General features: G+C 45.5%; 2 protein-coding genes across 3 annotated transcripts in view; both read right to left on the bottom strand.

The window, feature by feature from the left end:
• Positions 1 to 7,625: 7,625 nt before the first annotated feature.
• On the bottom strand, positions 7,626 to 9,968 carry ACTA1 (actin alpha 1, skeletal muscle). Of its 2 annotated transcripts, none has more exons than XM_071738950.1 (7): positions 9,844 to 9,968; positions 9,632 to 9,772; positions 9,165 to 9,489; positions 8,876 to 9,037; positions 8,463 to 8,654; positions 8,157 to 8,338; positions 7,626 to 8,043 (listed from the first exon to the last, which is right to left on the bottom strand). In XM_071738950.1, the coding sequence occupies exons 2-7, from the start codon at positions 9,758 to 9,760 to the stop codon at positions 7,900 to 7,902; spliced, it is 1,134 nt and encodes a 377-aa protein (XP_071595051.1). In that variant the 5' UTR covers positions 9,761 to 9,772; positions 9,844 to 9,968; the 3' UTR covers positions 7,626 to 7,899. The 2 variants fall into 2 exon arrangements, with proteins under 2 accessions (XP_071595051.1, XP_071595052.1); XM_071738951.1 differs by having other exon boundaries at positions 9,632 to 9,768; positions 9,844 to 9,934.
• A 3,980-nt stretch (positions 9,969 to 13,948) lies between these two features.
• Positions 13,949 to 20,694, bottom strand: part of NUP133 (nucleoporin 133) — a 29,806-nt gene continuing 23,060 nt past the window's right edge. The window contains exons 22-26 of the mRNA XM_071738949.1: positions 19,907 to 20,025; positions 18,386 to 18,466; positions 16,007 to 16,071; positions 15,271 to 15,359; positions 13,949 to 14,188 (exon numbers count right to left, since the gene is read on the bottom strand). Coding sequence (XP_071595050.1) covers positions 14,052 to 14,188; positions 15,271 to 15,359; positions 16,007 to 16,071; positions 18,386 to 18,466; positions 19,907 to 20,025 — 491 coding nt within the window. The 3' untranslated portion in view covers positions 13,949 to 14,051. The remainder of the gene's footprint in view (positions 14,189 to 15,270; positions 15,360 to 16,006; positions 16,072 to 18,385; positions 18,467 to 19,906; positions 20,026 to 20,694) is intronic.

Here is a 20,694-nt window from a genome sequence, read left to right as displayed (position 1 = left end):
CTGGTGGAACAGTTATGTCATAGAACATTTAATCCATAATTATCCTAACTGCTTTTTTTTTTTTTTTTTCTCTTTTTTCCACTCATGTATCTGATTAGCCAAAGCAAATTCTCCTACAGAATACCTGTGGTCCAGACTCAGGTATGACCACTTTTCTATTTTCTTCTATACCCTCCTTTGCTCAGCTGGTTCTTGCTACAGTCTGGGTCTTCCACAGAAAAATGGAGAAAAATAGGTGTGAGTTATGAAATCAGCACTCAGATCTCTACACAAATGGCAATAGATTAAATCCACACATCTCAGACATCTCAGGGAAATAAAGTATTTTGTAATATCTTTCTTCCAGTTTATAATTCCATAGCCACAACCCACCCCAAGTTCTGGACTTAAAGTAATAAAACTTCCTTCTTCCTCCTTTCTGCTTCCTCGTGTGGTTGCTTTTATTGCTATGGTTTTGTTTCTTAATGTTGGACCTGATCAAGAAAATACTTAAAAATTAACCAAATCCCTCATCCTTTCAGTGGCTTCAGTGAGGATTGGTTGAATGAATCAATGCCAACACTTTTGCAGATTATTAAATCCAGGGTCTGCCTTGCCCAGCAGAGAGGATTTGAGGCTGCAGAAATAGGCTGAAACTTTGCTGCAACGTTGAAATGGGACAGATCTAGCCTGCACGAATAATAAAAATCAATAAAATTGTATTAATAATAAAATTATAATTAAAAATAATAAAATTAATCAATACAGGACCCCTGGGAGTCTTCTCCATCATTCCTGCTACCAGTTATTTCTCCTGTCCTTGCCCAGACCCCCATGCCCAGGCAGGAGCCCTCTCCATTCCATCTGCTGACCTTGCAATATTTTCCATGTTATTCTTTGCTCTCCCTTTTTTATTTTTAAACAATGATGCACATTCAGCAGGTGTGGTCCCCAGGCTGCCTCCAGTCCTGCTCCAGCCTTTGCTGTGGGAAGCTGCAGCCAACAAAAAACCCAAATACCTCCAGTTTGGGCAGAGCTACACCTGGTTTCTGGAGCCCAGGCAAGATGTGACTGGAGTTACATCAAGCTGCTCTTCCAGCCAGGAATGTGTGGAGCAGGGACTAAGGGAAAATAAAGGAAGGTGTCAGCTGAAGTTAAGCACCTCAAGGATTAAATGACACTCTCTTTAATCCGGGCTTCAAATTTTAACACCAGATTTCACTCAATGCCATATTTTGCTGTCTAAGATCAACCTTTTTTATTAACTTGCCCAGCATTCAGACCCTCAGAGGTGAACAGGGGGTTCATAACCCCTCAACCCTGCAGTCTCAGCCAGGATGTGCTGGTTTCAGGGGGCTGGCAAAAATAATGGGCAAAAAGATTAAGAATAAAAATTAGTGGTTCTAAAATCAACCACCGGGGTTTTTCCTAAAATGTTTATCCCAAGAGAGAGCTCTCAGATTCTCCTGCAGCTGACTGAATCCTACTGTTACCCTCCTAAATCTGCCACTTTCAGGGGGTTTGAAGAATAATCTTATTCTTGCAGGCCAAGCACGGAGGCATCAGAAGCAGTGCTGGTGTTTCAAGTTGCTGGTGTGAAGCCCTCAGTAGAAAGAGAAGAGAAAGATTTGGGCTCTGAAGGAGGTGATGGACTCTCTGGAGGCACAGCTGGAGATCCCCAGCACCACCAGGCAGCTGCTGCAGCCTCCATCCTCTGGCCATGCTTGGAAAACGTTCAGATTTCAAGACTTTTCTCTGGTAATTGTGCCAGGAAACTGGGCTGCATGACTTTTGGAGCTAAATTTAGGCTTGCAAAGTATTTCACATTCCTCAAACACCTTCTATGACAGCATCTCAAAACCCTTCATGAGCATTAGCTATTGCTCATTATCTTCCTTGGAGACAGAAAACAGAAAAGCCACTTTGCTGGCAGCAAACGAAGTGTTGACTTGGCCATGCTCATAGGGGAAAGCCATGATGGTCCTTGGTATAGGAAAGGGAAAAAAACTAAAAAAAAGACAATCTGCCAATAAAAACTGCTCCATTCCTGCAGACACAGGACATGTCACCTGTGGCAGTGCTGCTGGGATTAGGGAGGATCAACACCACCACTGCTTTAAAATGATTGGGGTTAGGGAGCTCTGGTAGCAATCTGTTGGGGCTTTTGGGGGGGGGATAGGTGTTTTCAGGACAAAAAAAAAAATCCTTATGAAGAAAATTACCTGTTCTACAGCCTTCTTAAAAAGTGCCTCAATCCCCACAAAATCACTGCAAATTGTTCAAGGCAAGGAACTGGACATCTTCAGCACCTGAACCACACTTCAACTGCAGGAAGGATGGACTGGACTCCAAATGGCTGAAAGCCCAGGGCCAGCACATTGCCAAACCCACTCTGGTTTAGACAATTCATCATGATTATGGTTGCTAAAGGGAATTAAAAAAAAAAAAAATAATCTTACAGAATCAGTTGCCCTGGGAAACTTTGTTGGCAATCCAAGCAGAAGAGTCATGAGGCAATGGCCTCCTCTGCAATTACACCTGGAGCTCTGTGTCCAGGTCTGGAGCCCTCAACACAGGAAGCACATGGAGCTGTTGGAGAAAGTCCAGAGGAGGCCATGGAGATGGTCAGAGGGCTGGAGCATCTCTGCTGTGAGGAGAGACTGGGAGAGTTGGGGTTGTTCAATCTGGAGAGGAGAAAGCTCCAGGGAGAACTTAGAGCACCTGCCAGGACCTGAAAGGGCTCCAGAAAAGCTGGGGAGGGACTTTTTACATGGCCATGGAGTGACAGAACAAGAGGGAGTGGTTTTAAGCAAAAAGAGTGGAGATTTAGGTCAGACATTAGGAAGAAATTCTTCATTATGAGAGTGCTGGCATTGGTTGCCAAGAGAGGTTTTGGAAGCCCCATGCCTGGAAGTGCTCAAGTCCAGGTTGGATGGGGCTTGGAGCAACCTGGGCTGTGGGAGGTGTCCCTGCCCATGCAGGGGTTGGACCTGGATGAGCTTTAAGGTCCCTTCCACCCCAAACCATTCTGGGATTCTGTGAACACAACTCAGGCCCTCTTAGAAGAGCCCAACCCTGTTGCAAATAAATAACTTCTTCCTCTGTGAGCTGGGGACAGGCATTGGTGCTTGTGGCCCCTGGCTTTGGGCTGCTCACCTCTGAGAGCCTTTTTTGTCCCTTTTTTCCCCCCAGCAGTCAGATTTCTCAGCTTCAAAGCCTTGTTTTCAGGGGAAGGGAGAGAAGCTGCTGGAAGCTGGAGAGTGAGGGCGGGGGGGGGGCAGGGAGGGCATGTTTGGAGGGTATCACGGGTGGGAGGGATGTGCCAAGGAAGGAAGAAAACTGCTTCCAGGGATCTATATATACACAGCTCCCTGAGGTGGGGTTACTGAGAGGCTCATTCCCGGGCTGCCTGTGGCACTCCCTGAGCAACAGAGGCCCCAGAGTTCTCCCCCAGCCACACATTTGAGTTGCAGAGCATGGGCTTGAGCAGCTCAGACAGGAAAGGCTTTGGCTGTGGTCCCTGCAAACACAAGAGGATCATCTGCCCTGCAGTGCTGGAGGTCTGAGGTCTCAGTTCTGCACCAGGCAGGGGAATTTCAGTGTTGACAGGAGGGGGGGATAAGGAGAAAACCTCCCCTGGGTAATAAAAAGGTTTCTCCAGCATCTGCTCATCTCCAGCACACCCCCTCCCCTCCCCAGTGATGCTCCAAACCTCCCCTGATCCATGGCAGTCAGAAGTTGTTTTTCAGGTCCTGAGCAAATAATAAGAATTAAAATAAATAAAACAGAGCTTTTGCAATTCCAACTGCTTCCCCAGGCTTCAAACCTGACTCCTTTTCTTCCCTCAAAAGCTCTTTTGCCCCTGAGGGACTGAAAGGGATCCCAGGAGAGAGCAGGAGGCCAGGGGATGCCCTCATGGCTCTGCCCACCCCAAGCAAGATCTGTCCCACGTGGGGCCCTTCCCACCAGCACTGCCTGCACTTACCCATCACCTGATCCATGGGTTACAGTCACCATCATGTGCTCCTTTTTCCATCCCAGGAGATGCACCTGGGAATAGATGGGAATCTATACATCAGAATAGCTTTCATTAGATTTTTAAAGAAAAATGCCCTCTTGGTTCAAAAAGAAAGGAAAAAAGAAACCCTAACAGGAAATGTTCCATTTTTATTATTTTTTTTTCTGTGGATTAATGAAAGAGAAGCATTTTTTTTTTAATGTACAATAAAAACATTTGAAGTTTTGAACAACTGTGCTTCGAAAGGCTTTGTTTTAAAGCTTCACGTTCAAAAAGAAAGGTCACCACAGAATTTGTCACTTAGGAGCTTCCTCTGAAAATCATGGTGATTTTTCAAGTGGCTTCTATTTTGTCCTTTCCCTAAATCTCATTGAAGAAATATTCTTGGCCAGATGCCCAGGGAAGATTCGGAGTCAACTGAGTACATGGTGGAGCTACAGTGTTGGTTGCTCAGGTCCTCTCAGCAAAGCCAAACACAACAAACTCTGCAGGTCAAAGTGCTTTTTGTTCCTGCAGCTTTGGAGCCCCAGGGGAGAAGAGTTGTGGTGCCAGTTCCTTTTTCCAAGCTGGGGGCAGAGCCATGGCATTTTGTGGGGGGTAACCCATCCCCAGCCACATTCTGCTCCCTGTGCAATACAGATTATCACATTATGATGTCAAAATTGATGTCAAAATGAAACTGGGAAGAGCCTTCAGTGCCTTCATCTTCTCCAGGATTGCCTTTGTTGTTCTGCTCAGAGGATCCCTCAAGCCTGTGTCTCAGAATCCAGGTTTTCCCTGGTACTCAGGGAAAGAGGGAATCTGGTTTTTCCCCTGTTAAACAGGAGAGTTTCCCTGCTCCTGCAATATTTCTGCTAACAGCCCAGAAATCTGCAGACCTTGGGGAAGTTTACACCAAAGCCCAAGTCATGATTGTGCCTCCCAAGCTCACACAAACAGCTCCTCATAACTTTTGTCCCCTCATAACTTTTGTCCCCTCAGGGACTTTTTCTTTCTCCAGATTTTCCATCTCCTGGTGATGTTTGCAACCAGGGCAGCTTTTCACATTTCCCACGTGGTTCATCCAGGGAACCAAGATGATCTTGGAGGAGGCAAGAGCCATCCTGCTGTTACCCCTCCTTCCATGGCACCTTGCTGGCTGCATGCATCCTTCCTTCTCTTCCCTTTTTCTCCTCTCTGTGGTCACATTGTCACAGTTTGAGGTGACAGATGCTCTCTGTTACTCCCCCACCAACCTCCCAGGGGAGGATGAAGCAGGGAGTAAGGGAGAGAGACTGAAAGGTTGGGAGAAAACACCAGGAGAGGTTCCATGAAGTGGGAATCATGGAATCATAGAATTTTTAGGGCTGGAAGGGACCTTTAAGATCATCCAGGTCCAACCCCCTTGCCATGGGCAGGAACACCTCCCACAGCCCAGGTTGCTCCAAGCCCCATCCAGCCTGGCCTTAAAAACTTCCAGGGATGGATGGGGCTTCCACCACCTCTCTGGGCAACCTGTGCCAGGGTCTCACCACCCTCATGGGGAAGAACTTCTTCCTCACATCCAACCTCAATCTCCCCTCCTCCAGCTGGAATCCATTCCCCCATGTCCTATCCCTACCTGACAGCCTCAAAAGTCCCTCCCCAGCTTTCCTGTAGCCCCTTCAGCCCCTGGAAGGCCACAATGAGGTCTCCTGGGAGCCTTCTCCTCTCCAGACTGAACAACCCCAACTCTCTCAGTCTCTCCTCATAGCAGAGGTGCTCCAGCCCTCTGATCATCCTCCTGCCCCTTCTCTGGACACTCTCCAGCACCTCCACCTCTTTCTTGGCACAGGGAATCCAGACCTTACAGATCATCCAGGTCCAACCCCCACCTCCCACCAGCCCAGGTTGCTCCAAGCCCCATCCAACCTGACCTTCAAGGCAGCCACAACTTCCTTGGGCAACCTGTGCCAGTGCCTCACCACCTTTAAATTCAAGAATTTCTTCCCAGTGTCCAACCTAAATCTCCCCTCTTCAAATTTGAAACCATTTCTCTTTGTCCTCTCACTACACCCCTGTGTCAAAGCCCTTCCCCAGCTTTCTTGTAGCCCCTTCAGATATGGAAGGTTGGAAGAAGATGGGAGGTTGCTCTAAGTCACTTCAAGCCTCCTCCTCTCCAAGCTGAACAACCCCAACTTCTTTAGCATCTTCAGCATCTTCAGCAGATGAAAAGTCAGTGGCACTATGGGTCGCCTTTCTAACTTAACTTTTCTCCATCCTTCTAAAACAACTTTTAAATCCAACAAGAGCAGCAGGTCCTAAAATCTATCTCCTAACACCACATAAGCCCCAACTGGACTCATGCACTGAGGACTCCAGGTTAGTCAGGATTCTTTCCAAATCCCAACCCAGAGCTGCCAGGTGAAGCTTGTGCCACTACACAACAACTTGCAAGCAAATGCTTCTGGTTTGTTTTTAAGAAGCAACCACGTTCCTGCTTCCCAGTCCAATCCCAGTTACTCAGAAAAGGATTTTGGCTCCGGAGCTTTTCAGAGATCTCCCTGTCCTCCAGAGACCAGGGAAGGATCAGGCCAGCTCTTCCCACAGGCTTTTCCTTTGGGATAGGGATACAAAAACAAACAAACAAACAAAGTGTACTCACGTGTGGGTTTCATTTTAATGAAAAAGAAACCCAAAAGCCAAAATGCAAAAGAAGTTCTCACTCTTAGCGCAGAAGCTGTGGAGCAGAAAAACCTTCCTGGGCTGGAAGTTTAACCAAAAAAAAAAAAAAAAAAAAAAAAATTATTTATTTTTCCCCACAGACCTCCCCAAAACAGAAGCAGTACTTTCCTGCCAAGGCTCTGTGCTCCAGGGGGTGTCCTCTTCCAGAGGCTGCACACTCCTGCACACGTGTCCTGCCCCAGGAGCTGTGCCAAGCCTGGCAGGGCTTTGGGGTGGCACCCCAAGGGACTTCAGCACCTGGCAGGGTGTGAGGTTTGATGGAAGAGCCCCCCCCACCCCAACAAGAGAGAAGAGAGACAGGCATGGGCAACTTCCCCTCTGCTCTGCATCCTCAGAGGCAAAAAAGGGCAGGGGGAAACCCCAAGGTTTTCCTCTGGGTTCCTGGGGGGTTCCTGCATGAAGGATCTGGCCCCAGGAGGGCAGAGGATGGGGGGAGGACTTTGCCTCTCATCTGTGACCACTGGGAAGAGCAAGCATGTTGGGCAGGGTGAGGAAGGGGCCCTGGCTGCCCTTGTCCCCCCGGGGACAGCAGGATGTCAGGCAGGTTTCCCATAAGTGGAGTGGAAAGCTCTTTATTTAACCTGCCCCCCAGCACCTGCCCTCAGCCCCAGCCTTGCCTCCATCCCTCACCCCCGGGAGCTCCATCAGCATGCCAGGGCTACTTTTTTTTTGGCAGGCTGAAGCCAAATCAAATCCTTTGCAAGCCAAGGCTCTGGGTAACCCTTTCCCCCCACCCCCAGGCATGGGAGGAGCAGGGGGCAGAGCAGGGGGCACCCACTTTGCAGCGATGCCCATGGAGCTCCAGCAAGTAACACGGGGCTGTCCCTTCCTCCATCCTCCCCAGGCACCACCACCCTGGCTGTACAGACAACACCATCCAGCCATGGAAGAAACCACACAAATGATGACAAAAACAACAACCGTCTGAGGGGTGTGACAGAATGACCGACAATTTAATGCTTCTTGAAGTTTTTTGTTTCCTTCCGCAGGGCATTGGTTTTAAACACAAACAAAATGAGGTAAAATAAATTAATTTATGTACACTTTACATACACTGTGTCGTGTGGAGCTTTGCAGCAACAGTAACCAGAAATCGTTACAAAATAGAAAGTTACATGGCTGTTGCAGGCCCTCGGCAGCCTGCAACCTAGAAGGTTGTCATCCTGAGCGTGGTTAGCAAAGTGATCATGTAAACAAGTTTAGAAGCATTTACGGTGGACAATGGACGGGCCAGCTTCATCGTATTCCTGCTTTGTGATCCACATCTGCTGGAAGGTGGACAGGGAGGCCAGGATAGAGCCACCAATCCAGACAGAGTACTTACGCTCAGGTGGGGCAATGATCTAGAAAAAAACAAGGGAGAGGAGGTGAGTAAAGCAGCAGCCACAGCTACCCCAGCTCTGCTTGCAGGAGGGCAAGAGAAGGAGGGTCCTGCACTTTTGTGCTCCAGCCTTACCTTGATCTTCATTGTGCTGGGGGCCAGGGCTGTGATCTCCTTCTGCATGCGGTCAGCAATACCTGGGTACATGGTGGTACCCCCAGACATGACGTTGTTGGCATACAGGTCCTTCCTGATGTCAATGTCACACTTCATGATGCTGTTGTAGGTGGTCTCATGGATCCCTGCAGACTCCATGCCTGAGGGCCAAGGAAAGGAGAAAAGCAGGGATGAGGTAAATGCCAAGTGAGAGCTCCAACGGGGGGACCTGGGAGAGAGGTGAGAGCTGAAGGGGAGGAGAGGGGTTAAGGGGGAGACACACACCAATGAAGGAAGGCTGGAAGAGGGTTTCTGGGCAGCGGAAACGCTCGTTGCCAATGGTGATGACCTGCCCATCAGGCAGCTCGTAGCTCTTCTCCAGGGAGGAGGAAGAGGCAGCAGTGGCCATCTCGTTCTCAAAGTCCAGAGCCACGTAGCACAGCTTCTCCTTGATGTCCCGGACAATCTCACGCTCAGCTGCCAGGGGAGAGGAAAGGCATCAGTGACTGCAGAAGAGGAACTGGGAATGCTTGAGTCCCCTCTGTAGTTCTGCTGGGACTCCAGACCCCCCAACCACACGCAGACTCCCACCAGGGAGTGCTGATGGAGCTTGGAGAGGGTTGAGAGGCTGCAGCATCCCTGGAGGTGCAAGGGTTGGAAGGGGGAAGGGACATTTTAAGGGCAGGAATAGAGCTTACCTGTGGTGACAAAGGAATAGCCACGCTCAGTCAGGATCTTCATCAGGTAGTCAGTGAGGTCCCGGCCGGCCAGATCCAAGCGCATGATGGCATGGGGCAGGGCATACCCTTCATAGATGGGGACATTGTGTGTGACACCATCCCCAGAGTCCAGCACGATACCTGCAGAGAGAAGAAACAACCACCTGAGACACAGCCCGCGGAGGGCAGAGCGCTTGTCAGCTGTCAGAGACCACTTCTGGGGATCCTTTCTTGAGGGGAGAGGGGCCAGCTGGACACCTGCACTCACCAGTGGTACGGCCAGAGGCATAGAGGGACAGCACAGCCTGGATGGCCACATACATGGCGGGGACGTTGAAGGTCTCAAACATGATTTGGGTCATCTTTTCACGGTTGGCTTTGGGGTTAAGAGGGGCCTCGGTGAGGAGGGTGGGGTGCTCCTCAGGGGCCACACGCAGCTCATTGTAGAAGGTGTGGTGCCAGATCTTCTCCATGTCGTCCCAGTTTGTGATGATGCCGTGTTCAATGGGGTACTTCAGGGTCAGGATACCTCTCTTGCTCTGGGCTTCATCTCCTACGTAGGAGTCTTTCTGACCCATACCCACCATGACGCCCTGCGGGGGAGGTAAAGGGAAGGGGACTCAGCCACATTTCCACGGAGCCGGGCATCCTCCCTTCCCCAGGAGGCAGCGGGGAGTCCCCACCATGGCTGTGTCCGGGCCTGGGGGGGAGGCTGAGCAGGGGACTGCTCCCTACCTGATGGCGGGGGCGACCCACGATGGAGGGGAACACGGCCCTGGGGGCATCATCCCCGGCGAAGCCGGCCTTCACCAGGCCGGAGCCGTTGTCACACACGAGCGCGGTGGTTTCGTCCTCGTCGCACATGGTGCCGGCTGTCTGAGGGGCACGGGGTGAGACCGACGGGCGGACGGGAGCCGCAGGGAGAGATCGGCGGGAGCGGGGCTTACCTGGGCTGGCTGCGGGCTGGGCGCGTCGGGCGGCTGGCAGAGAGGCCTCCCGTTCCTGGCAGGGTTACTCGTGTGCCGGGGCAGCCCGCACAGGCTTTTATCGCGGCGGGCAGTGGCGATGCTCGGCCCCCAGGAATGCGGTCCCGGCCGTCGCCATATTTGGGTGTCGGGCCCGGCGCGGCCCCGGCCCGGCGCTGCCCAAAGAAGGCGCTTCTGGCCGCGGCCCAGGTGAGCCCGGCCCGGCCGTATAAGGAGCGTCTGCCGGGCCCCCCTCCCATCGCCACCACCACCACCACCCGCGGCCGGGGCAGAAATAATCCCCCGGCACCGCCGGGCCCGTTAAGGGCAAAGCAGGTGGGGGAAGCCGCGGCAGCCCCGCCGGGCGCAGGTCAGGGCCTGGAGGCGGGGGAGGAGCGGGCCCGGCGGGGCGTGAGGGCGGAGCGGGCCGGGGAGTGCCAGGGGCCTGGGGCTGCGGGACCACCGCAAATCCCGGACCCCAAGCAGGGGTTGTGAAGGGGAATGCGGCCGTCAGTGGGTTTGGGTGTGGGTAGAGGGCAGGGAGGAGGAAGGGGTTGTGAGGGAAGGTGAAGGGACGAGGTGGGTGTGTGGCTCGCACAGCGCCATTGTGTGTGGCAGCAGCTCAGGGGAAAGCCACAGCTCATGGAGGTTTTGATTTGCTGCGATTTAAAAAAAAAACCCACGGAAAATAAATGCTAGTGGTAACACCCGCCAAAGGAACGCTCGAAGGAAGCCCCGGGGAGCATGAATCCTGGTGACTGATCCCAGGAGCCTGGGGTAGCAGGGATGCTGCTGCCATCACGGAGTGCACAGTGCTGGCCAGGGACCTCGCCAGCATCCACCAAATATTGCTGCCAAAAATACCCTGTCCAACAGGACTCACTGGCAAGTCATCTCTGACCAGCTGAAGGTATTGTGCAAGTCAAGAGGAACAGTTCATCCCCTGCAGAGATTCCACGTGGGACAGACACTTAGAAGATTTTCTATTAGAAGTTCTGGTTATGGATGGAAAGAGGCAGAAGCGTCAGCAGGTTTGCTGCCCTGCCAATGAATATTGACTCATATGAACAGAATTGTATCAACCTTCAAGAACTTCTCTGAAGGCACAGGTAAAACCCTAACCCTAATCTTTTTAAAACTTAGCCAAAGAGAATCAGGAGAGAAGAAGAAACAATAAGCCAGAAATGCTCATGGTGTGAGGAGTCTCCTGCTACTGAAGGCATTTCTGTAGCTGATTTCCTCCACTGCAAGGCAGAGCAGATGGGTCAACAGAGAAGCAGACACCTTTTCTTCACCTCTGTTTAATTTCTGCATCCTCCAGTCTGGCAGTGTTCCTCTCTGCCCTGGCTCTTCCCTGTTTCATTCTGCTATAGATTTTTAATGCCTGTCAAGATATTAAAATATGCTGTTCTCTCATACTGCTCTTCAGCTTCTTGTGTTATTCTTCAGTTCTGTCATCAACAACTGGCAGTACAAAAATCAGAAACCTGAAAGCAGTGAAAAGCATCACTGCCATCAAATCTATTTACAGAACCATAACACTCAGTTGTGGCTTCCAAAACGTGGTCAGTTGTGTTGAACCAGAAATCAAGTAACAGAAAGCCTCATGTCACTGAAAGATAAACACTCTTAATCCTCAATGAAATCTGATACAAGCACAAACCTACTCTGCCTCTTCTGTTTCTTTTGATTTTCTCTCTAGCCCAATCTAGTGTAACAGGGAAAAAATGCCTCGTGGCAGTGTTGAATTCCTGTAGTTCTGCACAAAGGATCCTTTTCTGCAGGCAGGTCTGATATTTAACTGGACTCCTGAAATGAATTTGATTCTGGCCCCGAGCCAGAAAACATTTGAAGTTGGCTTCTGGAAGGGAGTTGGGCACAAAGAAGATCACTATCCCCAGCACATAGCTTCTGAAATTGATCACAAATGACAACTGATAGGCTTTCTGGCTACTGTGGTGACAACAGAAGACAGAACTGTGGACATCCTGTACCGTGTGCATTTGCCATTACTGAGAAAACTATTTAAGAAAGAACATAGGCTTCCTTATCCAATAGAAGCTATCCCTGTTCCTTAAGCTGTTTTAACCAAAGCCCAATTGTTTTAGTCCCAGGTTTATTTCTGGTTTTGTTGCACTTGGATACAACCTAGAGCTCTGGTGTTACGTGGTGGTAATGAAGGCTTCCTCCCCGTGCAGTAACGTGAGACAGAGTTTTGCCCCAGAACATCTATTACATAATAAAACAGCCCAGAGAAGGAGGAATAGCCCCAAATCCCAGCCTCAAGCTTCCCACCACAACAGTGAACCAGCTCAACCTTCCTAGTACAAGGACATTAAGCTTCAGTTTAGACATGGAAGTTATTTTAATGAGGCTTTATTTAAGTAAACTCGTTGCCTGTAGCCTTCTGTTTTGGCAATTGTCGGATGGAAAGCTGCTGTACCAAGGCCAAATGCCTCCCAACCCAGCAGCAGAATAAGACATTAGTTGTTTGAGTTGTTGAAGCCTCCACGGCTGATCATTTCCCTGAGAACCTGATGGATGCTTTTACTCCATCCAGAATAAATCCCAACCCAGCAGAGGAGCCAGGCACTTGGAAACAGATGGAGAGCTACAGAGGAAGAGGAATGTCTGCTTCTGGAGCAAGCTTTCCAGGGCTTTCCCTGCCACTCCTGAGAGAACACGGGTGGTCAGCAGCCCAGGCAGGGATGAGGTGTCCCTGGAATGTTTTCCTGGGGATGGTGAATCAAAAAGGCTTCTCAAGCAAAATGTAAAGCATCCAATACGTTTAGATAGAACGTGTTTCAGCAGGAGGTAGCAATCACTTGTCTGATTATTCCCTTCCCCCCAAAACGTTCAAGTTGGTCAATATGAAACCACCTTTAAAGTGACATTTAAAAAAGCAAGTGGAATTCTTCCAGAGCTTTGCATAACCCACTCCTTTGAAGCCACAGCTAGGAGTTGTACCCTCACTTCTCCTCAGCCATGCAAGGCTACAGAAGAGAACAATCTTAGAAGATGACTGCCAGTGCATTTCTTTCCCATATTAGTTAGAACCTCTCTAGATACATCCATTCTTCCAAACATGTTCAGACTCTCAGCCCAGCTTACTGTATTAGTACAGAGAGGAAGGGAAGCCACGGAAGGAGAGCTGTGCTTTTAAAACTAGAAACTGGATTCTCTTCAACCAATTTAACTTCTGACCTTCTCAGCTGTTGGATCAAGTTGATGCTGCAGGCATGGAGCCAGACAAGTAAAACATAAGGGCATGCAACTTGCTCTGCATTCACTCTCTGGCTGTTCAGCTACTTGTAAAAGGAAGGTGCAACACTAAACTTTTTGTTTTAAGGTTAAAATCTGATCAGAATAATTAAAAGTGATAACTGGGGCAGTGGGGAAAAAAAAGAAATACAAATTAGTAGCATCAATCAGTAGAGAACAAGTTGCTGAGTAAGGGAGATCCTGCTGGACTCCCACACCTTTGTAACTGCTTTCCAGGTTTCTTCTGAGCCTAAGTTGAAGCAGTTGCTGTGAATGACTCCATGGCAAGCTGTTCTAGAAGTCTGAATATAGCTTAAATGAAATGTGAAGAGATAAAATATTAAAATATATTGAAGAAGTTTAGTCTTACGGTTGAAATGTTTCCTGGATCAGAGGACTGTGAATGAAAATGTTTTAGTCCTTGTTGTCACTGACCAGTGACAGCCTTCTTGTGGCAGTAATGCACAATTTAATTAAAAATTTGAGTTATCTAGTTTCTACAGCAAAGAGTGGTGCACAAAAGGTAGACTTAAAATCATTTGTTTCATCAGTCAGCTGCACAGTCACCCAGCATTAATGTTTTCAGTGTTTTCAGAAATCACAGCCCCAGTGAAGGGACAATAAAAGCTTCCACCTCCTGCAGTGGTCCCACATTTTACCCCATGTGTTTGTGTATCTGTGTCTCAGGCAGGACTTGTACTGATGAAGACAGAAAAATTAAATGGAAAGTTTATGAAAGGCACAGAAAATGAAAACTTTTTCTTTTGCTTGAAAACACACCTCTGCTTCCCCTGACTGTCAACAGCCATAAATTTAACACCCAGTGTGTTACCCATTTAGATTTTATTACAAAGTTTTAGCAAAAAGAGAACAAAACATTTAAAAAGTATGCATTAACCTAACAGTTCTTTAGAAAAAAAATTTAAAAATCATGCTTGTCCCTGGACGTAGAGTTCATAGTTTGCCTTTAACACAAACTCAAAGTAAGCATTGTACTTCAAGTGGCCAAGTTCATTTGCTTGCAGGAAGTCCTTCACTTCTGGTAAATATTCACTTAATTGAACTCCTACAAGACAAAACCAGTTAGCACAGCACTGATAAAACTGCTTAGCAGTAGCAGTTAAGATGATTTTTAAGTAAATACCTGAGGTGATTTTTAAGTAAATACCCGAGATGATTTTTAAGTAAATACCTGTGCCTGCCTCAGAGTTAAGTAACACTTTTGGAACTGAGAAGATCTAATTCTAGTATGTCAAGAAATACAGTAAAGCTTAAGTAGCCTCTAAAATTGAGTTTTTTAAAAAAATTCCTACTCAAACAGAGCTTCTCAGTGAATTTATGATTAAACCTAAAATCCTTAAGCCAAAATCCAAGTCTTTACAGAACACCTCACAGAAAAGAGAAGGAAGAGAAGGAAGATGGGAGGGGAGAAGAGAAGGAAAAGGGAGAAGTAATATAATAAATACTTATCAGTTGCAACACTTCAGTGTGGGGTGTGAGAAGGAAATTAATTGACAGGATTGAACATACAAAACTAAAGTTGTTCTGAGGAACTTATTTTTTGTATTTCTGACATGAAGGTTTCTCTGTTCTGGAATAAGTTGATATGCAGTAATATTTTAAATTTTGGCTTCCCTCCTCAGCCTCAACTTTAACTTCTATGGCCATAACTTCCCATGATCAGCTTTAGCTGCAGTGGGGGCAATTTAACACCTTTTTTTTTTCTTTCTTTTTTTTTTTCCTTTGGGTAGAGAAAAACCCAAATTTAAGCTAAAACAGATTAAGCTCTTCTGAGTGACAGACAGTTATTGATCCCTTATTTTAGAGAAGATATGCATTTAACCCCAGAAGACATACTTTATTTTACAGTAAGAAAGTGTTTAAAGATCTGACAACTGCCCCACTGAACATGTAATTTGAGGGTACTAGGATGATAACCCAGAAATCTGCTCATCTCTTATCCCCTCAACATTTTAGAGATAGAACTAGCTCCATCTGATTGTAATTATCTAGTGGAATGCATCTGGAAGATTTCATTACTCCAATAATTTTTTAACACTGCTTCTTATGTATTAGTGTTCATCTTAAGTAGCTTTTGAAACCACTAAACAATTTGAAGAAATTCTGTTGTATTTAAGTACACTTTACCTTCTTTCAACAGCTTTTGTAGTATTTTCACAAATATACTATCTTTAGATGCTTCAATTGGATCATCTTTCCCATCTGAACTGGACCATCTGCAAGTGAAAGAATAATTTGTGGAAAGGATTGCAGAGCTGAAATCAAATTAAACCCAGCATCCTACTTAAGGGCAGGTACTGTAACACATCAAACACTTCTGAACCCAGATGGAGGTTGAAAGACCAAAGTTGGATTCAGTCTTTATGGATTTTCAACACCAAATACAAGTGGCTCTTCTAAGCAGTATTTAAGGCTAGGATCTGTTACAGACAGGAATGCAGCTTTGGCTGACAGGTTCATGACCTTTTTCAAAGTGGTTCAAGGGCCAAAACTAAATGAAAAAAAAGTTTGCAGGAGTGACCTCTGCACATGTTGCTCTAAAGAAGCTTCCATCTGAGATGCTTCAAAGCCAAAAAAAAAAGTTACAGCATCCATCATTTTTTTTACCCTATGGGGTAAGGATGAGAGCTGTATGGGTACATTTCTAACAAATTACTACAGATTTTTATTTATTTTTCTTTTTTGCTAGGATTTCCCTTTAGAAATAAACCAGAAACAAACAGATTAGATACTTCACACCTTACTAACCTTGTACAATGAAATTCAGTCTTTTCAGTGAGCTAGAGGATAGTGTACTAATACAGAATTCTGGAAAAGCTATGCCAGAAACACTCCCAGTAACATATATCCATAGTGGACTCACCCATCTCTTTGGAGAGCCTTACAGAGAATTTTGAGTTTAAGATAATTCACATCCACTTCCTCTTCCTTCAATTCATATAGAGAAAAAAAAACAGAAGGTAAATTTTATTTTAAATAATTACTGTCACACAGATTAGACCAATGAATTAGAATCTTCAGTTATTGATCATTATTCTTAGAGATGACCTGATCAGACTGGTGAGACACCAGACTGTTTATTTCCATCTGAAAACATGGCTCAGCTTTTCTCTCCCACAGCACTGAAGAGTAACTACCTCAATCTGAAAAAGGAGCCATGTTAACAGACATGAATAAATACCAGCTGGCAAAACTGCATTCAAGGCAAGTTTTATTTTTAAATGTGCTAAATGATGACTGAAGGAAAGGCACTTTCTTCAACATGGCCAAGCTAACATGCATTAGTGTCCACATTAAGATGTTTATTTTATGAATGTATTAGTAAATGTCTTCCAAAATCCACATTTGTCTTGGAAAGGGCACTCCCTTCATTGGACAGAAAGTTTGAGTTAATCAGTGTCAGAATCTCTTAAAATACAATGTCAGGAAAAATACCATATTTTTTTTTTCAGCCTCAACATCCCATTTAAATTCTTCTTCTAAGAGACAAAAGAAACCACAAACTCTTCAATTTAGATGTCTGAAAGCAAGAGGATGCATCTTGACTTCAAGCTCTGCATTCCCAAGAGAAAAACAGGGAAAAGTAGGGAACTAGGTTTTAAACTCCATTCTACAGCACCATCCTGGTCCCTGCCACACAGAAAAGATGCAGAGAAGGACCACAAAGATGCTCAAAGCCTGCTGAAAGGCTGACAGAACTGGGTTTGTTCAGCCTGGAGAAAAGAGGGGAGACCTCATCACCACATTCTGGCACTTAAAGGAGATGGTACTACCACAAAGATGGGAGACTCCCTTTTTACAAGGAGTCACATGGAAAAGAGGAAGGATGATGAGCACAGATTACTCCTGGGGAGATAACCCAGAAGAAAATTTGTCACTATAAGAACAGCCAGACACTGGAATGATCTCCTCAGGGAAGTGGTGGGCTCCCCAAAACTGGTTACATTTAAGACTCAGCTTGAGAAGGTGCTGGGACATCTCACCTAAACCATGTTCCTACACAGAAAGGCTGCACCAGATGATCCTTGGTGTTCCTTCCTTCCAACCCTCTGTGGTCTCTAATAATTTGTGCTGAATGGTTCAAGTTGTTAGAGACTCAAATAGCTGAGCAAGAAGCAAATCTGAATCTCATGTTTTTAGAGTGACATCCATTTTATTCAGATGTCAAAAGCCATAGAGTTGTTTCAGTATTCATGAATTGTGTTGACAGAATTAATTTAAAAGAACAAAATGAGTTAACTCGAGTTTATTTTACTACAAAATCTTATTTAAATTAACTATCTTGTGAAAACAAAGGGGGAAATTAGATTAAAAAAGCAGCACTAATTTTCTTTTTAAAATAAACAGAACTAACTCAGAGTAACAGAGCTACTCCAAGTAGTAATACTTTCCTCAGTACACAAATTGTGAGTTAGTACTAACACAGGACAAACAAACATAAAGCAGGAAACCCCCTTAGAAGAAGAGTTACTCAATGGAAAATCTGATTTAAAATGCAATTAAAACGAATTTAACTATAAAGACATTATCAAACCAAAGTTAAGGCCATCAAATTGCCACAAAGCTGTTTACAAAACACAACTACAGAGAGGATTTTACCTTGGGACCCTACCCAGACTGGCAGGAATTGGGATAATCAGGAAAGAGCTCTTGCTTTCAAGTAGTAAAGAATACTTTTGCTGAAATAATCCAATTTTAGCTCTTTAGCTAACCTGTTAATTCAGGTTTGATGCTCCTCAGAAGCTGATTTATTCATGCCTCTGTGGAAAATTACTCCTGAGAAGATACTAGACCATACAGTGAGATGCAGTGAGAAAGCAGACAGCAAATCTGTGGCTCAGTGCCATTTATATCTTAAGAGCTGTGACAATCCCAAGTTCCCTCACGACAAGCACAGAAGCTGCCAACAGCTCAGAACTAACTGCCTGAAAACAGATGATCTTCTGTCCTGTTTGGAGAAAGCCTGTGGGGAAGCAAGGCTCTAAAAAAGAAACTCTAGACTATAAATGGGAAGTGAAGATGAGGAGTGTCATTTTTTTTAAATGACCTAAACCCACATTTGGCATTAAGCTCCCAGTGACTTAAAAACAAACTCAAAAACACATCAGGGGTTATTTTTAATTACTGTACACTAAGCTACTTATGGTGCCTAACCACATATGTACCATCCTACCTTAAATACTAATTTTTTTTTTTTTTTTTTTAACTCTCTGGATTAGAAATCCTTCAAAACTTTTCTTACCTCATCAATATATTCCAGCAGATCAAGAGCTTTCTTGAAGTCATACTCATTGGCCCTTCTGTTCTCATCACATATGTACATCTACAAGAGATTAACATAGAGAATTATTTTTAGCCTACAAACTGATGTAACTGATACCATGGACAACTCATTGTGGGAAGACCACCATGTATTTTCCACTTACATGACCTTCTCCTGAAAATATGTCTTGATTCAACTACAAGTATTTTTATAGTAAGGAATATACTTAAGGTTTTAGAGCAGCATTCCACCTACATGACAATGGTCTGTGGACAAATGATATTGGATATAAGGCTGCTAGGTTTCAAATTTAAATGCCATTTAAGGCTGTAACATTCCTGGGCTATTGTAGCCAGAGCTCAGCTCCACAAATAAGCTCCCAGAATTATTTTGGTAATTAAGCTCAAAGCAGTACTTATGCACACACACTGCCTTTCACCTTTTCAAAACAGACAAGCTGGCTGTGAACATTTCACACCCCCTGCAATAAAATTCAAAATTAGTGTTTGAAAGGTGCTCTTTGTAGCACGACTGAGCTTCATTCTCACATTGCAAGTAGCAAGTAAAACCACTGCTTTAACAATAAAAGGGAATTCACAAGGAAAACTGTTGTGGTGCCAGTGCTTGCCAAGTCCTGAGTGACTTCTTAGTCCCCCATCATCCCACAGAGTCTCACTTAAAGATAAAAGTAATGACTTCAGAACCTGCCACCAGCATTGTCCTGAGAGGGTCAGGAGAATGTAAACAAGCACACTGACAGCTTCTGGTTTCCCATAGGATTACAGGAAAAGGGAGGAGTTGCACAACTGACAGTTAGAGAGGACCTGATTTGTTTTACACCATGGTGTAGTTGTTGCTCCTTGAATATTTTCATGTGCATCACTGGCTGGTGGAAATATGCTGCCAAGAAGGCAGAACCAGTAAGGCTACTGGTTGCTGGCTACCAGCAGAAAGGAGTGTGGAAAGGGAGTCAAACATTATTAGTCATCCCAGCACTTCATGGCTTTGTTTCTGTATGGGTTGGGGTTTCTTGGTTTGTTTTTGTAAAAGAAAAAAAAAGAGTAGAGAGACTCAAGATGCCTCTTTGCAACAGGTGACCAAAAGCATCTTTTAGCCATTTAGGTTTTTCCTAAACTGCAGCATTCTTCACCACTGAAGTGGAATTCTTTGTCCTTTCTGCCTTTCAAGTGCTGCCCTACTGATAAAGTAACAAAGTAAAATTTGTCTCTTATCCAAAAACTGGCTTAGACCTGCAAATCAACTTCTGGCACTCTAAAGCACACATTCAACAAGAAAAAAATGGAACTTAAAACCATCACTCTGAAATTTATTGCTGGTAGAAACTAAGCAAAGATAAAGCAATTCATGTATCACCTAGCTAGGTGCTTAGCAAGTCCTGTAAGGGATAGACAGCTGTGATCTTATCAAGTATTTTATCAGACAGAGGCAGAAAACATACTTGAACTTTAAAATGTAATGAAGGAAAGAGGAGGTACTCACATCAATGAGCTGAGATGCAGACAACACTGGCATATCATTGAGGTTCAACTGTTTCTCTGCCAGCAACTGTTCAGGAAGTGTCTCCTGATGTAACAGAAAGCGTTCCTGTTCTGATATTTCTTGTAGTCATTTAAGGAAATGAATGTTTCATGTTATTAAAATGTAATCACTGTCAAGTCACATTATTATTCAGGTCTACAAAGTGTTTGTTACAAAGGAGTCTGTTTGGAAGCTCATCTATGATCCTGAAGCACAGAAATGCTTCTGTTTCAGTTCTGTCATCCTGGTGAACTACTTCTTACTTTCCACTCAGTTTTCCAGTGTAATGAAGACTAAAAATCCTTCCTTTTCTTCTCAAAATTACAAAATGATTACATGGGATTGGAGGGATGTTGTTGCACTATGCAGGACAGTTGGTTGTAGTTGTTTGGAGCTACATTTTTGGCTGAAGACTTGTGCCATGGGCTTGCTCCATCTCATGCAATAAATGGTTTTTAAGAAATTAAATAACTTTTACCTTGCATCTGAAGTATTAAAATGCAGCTTCATCTACTTCAGAACTGTCTAATGACTTCTCAAAAGGACTGGGAAGCTCACTATTTATGCCATAATTTTGTGTGCTCTTAGAAAAAGTGAAAAGGTACAAATTCCCCTTGCTCAGAGTCCTAACTCCCAGGTGGAAGTGAGCACTCAAGTTATTCTCTTATGCTGTCTTCCTCACCCTTCCTGCAGAGAGCAAAGTCATCAGCCCTTTTATCATTACCACATTAAGTTAGAGCCCTCAGCCT

The sequence above is a fragment of the Heliangelus exortis genome, chromosome 3, assembly GCF_036169615.1.
Source record: "Heliangelus exortis chromosome 3, bHelExo1.hap1, whole genome shotgun sequence".
In the NCBI taxonomy this organism is placed as follows: Eukaryota; Metazoa; Chordata; class Aves; order Apodiformes; family Trochilidae; genus Heliangelus; species Heliangelus exortis.
This window is presented reverse-complemented; position numbering and strand designations above follow the sequence as displayed.

Bases quoted from the DNA above. Each gene is read 5' to 3' on its own strand.
- ACTA1 (XM_071738950.1), bottom strand. From the start codon at position 9,760: ATGTGCGACGAGGACGAAACCACCGCGCTCGTGTGTGACAACGGCTCC. The intron at 8,655-8,875 runs GTAAGCTCTATT...CTCCCCTGGCAG, and splicing joins CTATTCCTTTGTCACCACAG to CTGAGCGTGAGATTGTCCGG. The intron at 8,339-8,462 runs GTGTGTGTCTCC...CTTGGCCCTCAG, and splicing joins CTTCCAGCCTTCCTTCATTG to GCATGGAGTCTGCAGGGATC.